This window comes from Helianthus annuus, chromosome 17, assembly GCF_002127325.2.
Source record: "Helianthus annuus cultivar XRQ/B chromosome 17, HanXRQr2.0-SUNRISE, whole genome shotgun sequence".
Classification (NCBI taxonomy): domain Eukaryota; kingdom Viridiplantae; phylum Streptophyta; class Magnoliopsida; order Asterales; family Asteraceae; genus Helianthus; species Helianthus annuus.
Window position 1 is genome coordinate 17502516 of NC_035449.2, and position 6869 is coordinate 17509384.

The 6869-nt window shown below is 44.5% G+C and overlaps 1 protein-coding gene across 1 annotated transcript; it reads right to left on the reverse strand.

Annotated features, from left to right (window-relative positions):
• Positions 1–368: 368 nt before the first annotated feature.
• Positions 369–1802, reverse strand: LOC110939523. The gene has a single exon (XM_022181083.1). The coding sequence runs from the start codon at positions 1800–1802 to the stop codon at positions 369–371; it is 1434 nt and encodes a 477-aa protein (XP_022036775.1).
• Positions 1803–6869: the final 5067 nt, after the last annotated feature.

Consider the following 6869-nt stretch of genomic DNA (forward strand, 5'->3'; position numbering starts at 1 on the left):
AAGTTAATAGACTTGCTAATTATATATGTTATCAGGTAAAAAAAAGCAATTAAGAAAAAAGAAAATGTTATAAAGTAGTTGACCAAAGTCGGTGTAAAAGGAGGGCAGATGATATGATCTAGAGGGTAAAAGGTGGAGGATGTGTACACCTAAAGCTGTGACATGGCAGGTTGCGCGTGGTGGTCTTTCACGACCATCAGGCGGCGGAGATGCACTCTCCCTATCTTATGCAACCTTTCCACTCTTGGCTTTCTCTTTTTTTTTGAACGGCAAACCCACTTTATATATGCATATAAAGAGCCAGCAAGAGGCTGGGAAACAACAAACAAACAAACGGAAAAAGAAACAAAACAAAAACAGAAAACACTTCAAACAATGCCTACTAAGTCAAAGAGCCTCCAGTTACCCCAGGTAATCGACTTTAGATTAGAACGATTATTGATCCAAAGAAACGCCTCTTCTTTCACAAAGTCCACCGTCTTCATTATTGGAACGAACTTGTCGTCAAAAACTTTGGCATTTCTAGCACTCCAGATCCCCCAACATGTAGCCATAACTATTGTCCGAATCAGTTTCTTCCAAACCTTCCCACCGGGGATTCCGTCAACGTAAGAAAGGAGATCTGCAACTGAATCGCAATGCTCCGGGAAACCGATCCGAACCCACGAGAGGACATTCCACCAAATGCATCTAGCCCACAGACATTTGATGAAGATATGATTGGGATCTTCGATATCAAGGTTACACCTAGGGCAGGAAACATCCGGCAAAACAACACCTCTGTGCACAAGGCCGACCCGGCTAGCAATCTTCCCGAGAGACGAACGCCAGAGCAGATAATTAGCTTTTGGCGGGGCCCAACTGGACCAAACAAACCCAGTACTACATCCCGGGTCCGGCCCCATTAAGTCTTCGAGATCACTCCTAACCTGTTTCACCGAGAAAGGGACGTCCGAACAAGTTCTCCATTTCCAAGACCCATTGACAGCAATCAAATTCTGGCTCATATCGATCCCCCTTTTACCCAATTCCTTGGCCATCATACCCACATCCTTCCACACCCCGGGAATGGAATTAGAGATCGGAATAAGTTGATCCGCGTGATTGGCTTTATGAATCGACCCAACCACACTAGCCCATAGCTGATTCGGATTCATATTGAATCTCCACCACCACTTGGTTAACATAGCAAGGTTGAAATCCCTTAGCCTCCCAACCCCCAAGCCCCCAGATTTTTTCGATCTCATCATGGAATCCCATTTAACCCATCTGAATTTTTTCTTAGAGTCAGAAATACCCCAAACAAAATCCCTTCTAATTCTGTCAATTTTATTAATAATGGACATCGGGGCAAGAAACAAGGACATATAATAGGAGGGAATACTTCCTAAAACCGACTTGGCGAGGGTGAGTCTACCCGCAAAAGACAGATGTCTAGCTTTCCATTTTGACAGCCTCGCTCCCACCGAGCTCACCACCGGCTCCCAAAATTTGACCCGCTTCATATTTGCCCCGATCGGGACTCCCAGATACATAAAAGGGAGGGTCCCAGCTTCACAATTCAGCTTTGACGCCATCAAAGCAACCTCTTCATCGTGCACACCAATGCCAAATAACTTACACTTTTTGTTATTTATTTTCAGACCCGTAACAAGCCCCAACCATCTAAGCAAACGGTTTAGAGTTAACACATTCTGCATCGACCACTTCCCAATAAATAGGACGTCGTCCGCGTAACAGAGATTAGAAAGAACTGGCCCGTTATTTGGGAGTTGAAAACCATGAAAAAGCCCAGCCGCCATAGCTTTATGTAAGAATAAATTAATCACCTCCATGGCCAAAATGAATAAGAACGGGGATAGCGGATCGCCTTGGCGCAATCCACGTTTATATTTAAATTCTGTCGTAGGAGAGCCATTCACTAAACCGAGCCCGTACCCGACCGCAGACACCCTTTTATCCACGAGATCCAATTGGCAGGAAACTCCATATGACCCATCATTTGAAGGAGAAATTTCCAATTAATCGAATCATAGGCCTTTTCGAAATCAACTTTTAAAATAAGCATTTCCGATTTATTTTTCTTTGCCCACGAAACCGCTTCACTGACAATAAGAGGGCTGTCTAAAATGTTTCGACCTCCGACAAAGGCAGATTGGTTCTGAGAGATGATTTCGTCTAGAACATTTTTCAGCCGGTTCGCAAGGACTTTGGCAATAATTTTGTATAAAGACCCGACAAGAGATATAGGGCGGAAATTAGAGAGATCTTGCGGGTCTTTGATTTTAGGGATTAAAGCCACAAACGAAGCGTTACACCCTTTGTTAATAACTCCCTTGTTATAAAAATCTCCGAAAATCCCCATAATAACCGGCTTGAACTCCTTCCAGAAAACCTTGAAAAATTTCATAGTAAACCCATCCGGACCCGGAGCCTTTCCTCCATTACAATCCTTAATAGCCCTCCAAACCTCCGCTTCCGAAAAAGATTCAGCCAAAACCAAAGCACTATTAGCCGAAATTTTGGGTAAGTCATCCCCACAAAAGCAAGGTCTTCGGTTAATAGGCTCAGAGAAATGTTTTTTGAACCAACCCAATACCTTAGATTTTAATTCAATAGGATCGGAGACCACAATGTTCTCGAATAGAAGACCATTGATTCTGTTGTACGCGGTATTTATTTTGGCCACTTTATGGAAAAACGAACTGTTCTCATCCCCAAACTTAACCCAATTTACACGGGCCTTTTGCTGGGCGATCTGGCATCTAGCCCGTTCCAATTTGATCACAGAATCCCTTAGCTCAATCCTCCTTGATTTTTCTGAATCCGAAAGTTGCTGTGTCTCGGCTTTAGCTTCAATGCAATTTAAGGACTCCTTCATCTCAATGAGCTCTTTATTCTCAGACATTTGAGCTTCCTTTCTCCATTTCTTTATGCCTTCTTTTATTTTTTTGAGGATCAGACACAAAGCCATATCCTTATTCTCTCCCACCGCAGTTGAAGTTAAGGCATCCTGCACAATCTTTGCCACCACCGCATCGCCTAACCAAGTATTGAAGAATTTAAAGGGAATAGGACCGAAATCAACCTGATTGCAAGAAAGAGAAATCGGGCAATGGTCCGAAGCACCTCGATCTAGCACAGCCGCTTTGGCAAGAGGCCATAAGGACATGAATTCATCATTCACCAGAAAGCGGTCTAGCTTGCTCATCTTAACTTCAGCATGACCCGACACGAAGGTAAACCTACCCCCAGACACCGGGTATTCAAGCAGACCAGCCCCGTTGATGAAGTCATTAAACGCATCCGAGGCATTATTGTCGAATCTAGAGTTTACCCTTTCAGACGGATTTCTGACATCATTAAAATCACCAAAGCACACCCACAACCCCTCCCGAAGGCAGATAAGCCCAGAGATTTCCGACCACAGTGATCTTCTAAGGGAGACCTCATTGGGGGCATGGACATTAAGAATGTTAATTCTATTGTCCAAGCCCCTTATACTACCAGAGACAAGAACATACCTCTGATTCTTCAGGGAGAAGTCCACTGTCAGCACATTTGGGTTCCACAACAGGACAAGACCACCCGACCTGTCTCTCGAGTCCACCACGCAAGACTCCAAGCTAGAATTATCCCAGAACCGGCGAAGATCGACTTCAGACAACCCCGACTGATGCGTCTCCTGCAGGCCGATAACATCAGCCTTCAAATGGGACCTCAATTTTCTGACCCAGGAGCTTTTATGACCCCCTCCAATCCCGTTCATGTTTATTGAGAGAAAATTCATTTGCAAACAGAAACCTCCATTTCCCCAGAAACAATTTTCTTCACATGCTTCTCAAAACCCCTAACCTCAATCCCAATCCGTGACCCCAGATCCAGAGTATCAGCAACTTCTTTGATAATCTCAGCTTCGAGGTCTGCTTCCAGATCAGTAGCCCTCTCCGGCACCGGCGAGACATTACCAAACTCCACCCCCTGGCTTCCTCAGCTTCCATTCTGAAAATATCCTCTATGTTGAACGGGTCAGAACCCTCTGGATCCTCAGCATCATCATTAAGATCAGGAATCTCCACAACTTGGGCCTGAAGTGGAGGCTTATTAATTTTTCTGTTTTTGCTTTTGGGCCGAAAAGTAATAAAGCCTGGCCTGTTGGACTCCGAACCAGTTCTCTCCCCATGCGCATCAGGCCCACCTTGATACACACCATCATTAGACTTCTCGAAGCCCGCAGGAAATTCTCTCTCCACTGCCTCAGCCGCATTTTGCAGATCCCCAAAAGAACACCTTTCCATGCCCTCTTCGACATCCGGCCCCATCTTGTCTCTTTCATCATTACTACGGATCGCATGAGAAAAATTCTCCCCATGCACCGCATGCACCCTATCATTAATAACGTCCTCTAGAACCGAACCGGCAGGAGGGAATCCCAAGCTATGTGAAGACGAATCGTTCAGCTGAGGATTATCGACCGACTCTTCCGATATGGAAACACCCAGCTCCGACGACTCACCGGTGGAATTCCGATCCGAAGTATCCACGTCGCCATCCAAAAAAGCTGGATACCATTGACCCGATAATTCCTCAACCCAGACCTTGATAGAATGATTTTTCCATAAAATATTGAATTCCTCATTAATCCTCTTACCTGACTGCACTAGAACCGCCAGCCGTTCCTCCGACAAATTCCCATCATTAACCTCCGCATCCGATTTAACCAATAGCCGGCCACATCTTTCTCCAATTTTGTTAAAAATGTGTCTATCCCAAAGGGACACCGGAACACCAATGACTTTAACCCACGCAACCCTTTCGAATATCGGAGGAAGGCCATCCCAGACATAAAGCCGGGAGAACCATTTCTCCCATACATCGACCAAATGATAATGGAACTCTTCCGCTTCCTTAACCGATTTAAAACAGAGCAAAACTTTCAATCCCCCAAGGTATTTTAACTGGAAGCCATCTTCCGTAATGCCAGATAGTTTACTTTGCAGGTCATTTAGAATATCAATGTCCTTAGTTTCTCCAACCAGGGCTTTATATTCAAGCGCTTTCTTGATATCTGAGTTTAAGGGAGGCACCTCAATGTTTACCGCAAAGTTCCCACCATCCTTGCTTCGGACCACATCTCTATAACTCTTACCCACAGACGGGTGAGAAGGCTTCCCATTGATCCTACCAGGTTTTGAAGCCTGAACAGGATGATGCAGACGGTCAAAAACCGATCGATTCTTCTCGGTAGGCTTAGGTTCATCCTTCGGCCCAGGTCTCAATCTATCAAAAACCGAAACCTGTTCCTCATTTTTTTGTTGCTGAATTTTCGAGCCATCCCTGTTAAATTTAGCCAAGCCTACATTAATCACCGCTCCATCAATCCGAATCTCCTTTAGCATATTAATCCACCACACCGCATCATTGACACGAGAGAGCTTTAAGAATCCGAACTTATTCCCCGCTCTGTCTTTTTTGGACGGGACGAAGGCATCCTCCACATTATCCAAGTGTCCATAGACCTGCCACATCGTCTCTTTGGTGCACGAGTCCGGAAGGTTTGAGAGAAAAAACGTTGTTGCATTACGAAGCCTGTTTTCCCGATTAGCAAACTTTTTCTCCAGCCTATACTCCTTCTTGCTTATCAAAGTATTCCAACAGTCATTTTGTCTACGCCACATCTTCCGGCCCATTATGCAATAACAGCAAGACAACCAACCACGACAGCCACCCGGGACAAACCTCTACGGAGTGTTAACGGGATTCGAATCAGTCTAGCTGTGCTATACTCAGATAGACGCGACCAATATCAGACCCGCTAAGCCAACAAGAAGAGAGTCCACAATGGAGACCGTCAACCGAGCGACGAAACAGCACCGAACCGGAATCAAACAGAAAAATGGACCGACGTGTTAGAATGAAAGGTCAGCCTGAACTAGGCAACCTCGCACGCTAACAGGACAGAGCCACCATCGTCAAAACCGCCGGTGAGAGAGAGGAATGACCGATGAGAGAGAAAAAGATTGTAAAGGCAAGAGATAGAGCTAGAGATAGTGAAAGAGAGAATCTCTTACTCGACAAAACAAATCGCCAAAATCAATAATATTACCATATTCTTTTTATATTTTCAACTTTGAAAGTCTAACTTTCATCACATAATCCTCCACTTGTACCTAGTGGTAGGAGATTTGAGTTTCTCAAGTTCAATTTCTCATATTGGGGTGGATATAGACAATGAAGGATTTGGAATAGGCCTTGTGTGAGGTTGTCAGTTCAATTCCCGAGCCCAATCGGGTTTTCGTCCCACCGTGTGTTACGCCAGAGAGTTATGCTCTTGTGGTGGCACAACGACTGTCAAGTGGCAGCCGGCGGTATGGTTTCCTGGGGGAACGCCCAAAAAAGCCAAACTTTGAAGCCAGCGTGAGCCCGGTTAAAACAACATAGCCTGTCCAAAGTGAGCCAATACGGGGCTCTCCGATTTGAAGAGTGTGGTAACCTTATATATGAAGTTCACCGTTAAGAAAAAACTTTCATCACTTGACTATTTGAGATGTTTTCTTTTTCGAACGGCAAATTTGGATCACTAACGGACCACTGAAGTATTATCGTGCCATCAACGAAACCACCCGATGATATCTATCTCCACTGAGTAGTAATGTCACCTTTAAGATGCCACTAGGCTATAATGCCGTGGATGACTCTTTGAGATATTATTCACTTAGATTTATTGACTAAGTTAGTCCGAACTGGCTCTAGCACAACCCTGATGAACCAACAATTTTTTTTTTTAATTTAATAGGAAAATTGGATAATTGTTTTAAGACTTAAATTTGCACGAATCGTTTCTTTATGTTGTGTAGTATACACCAATC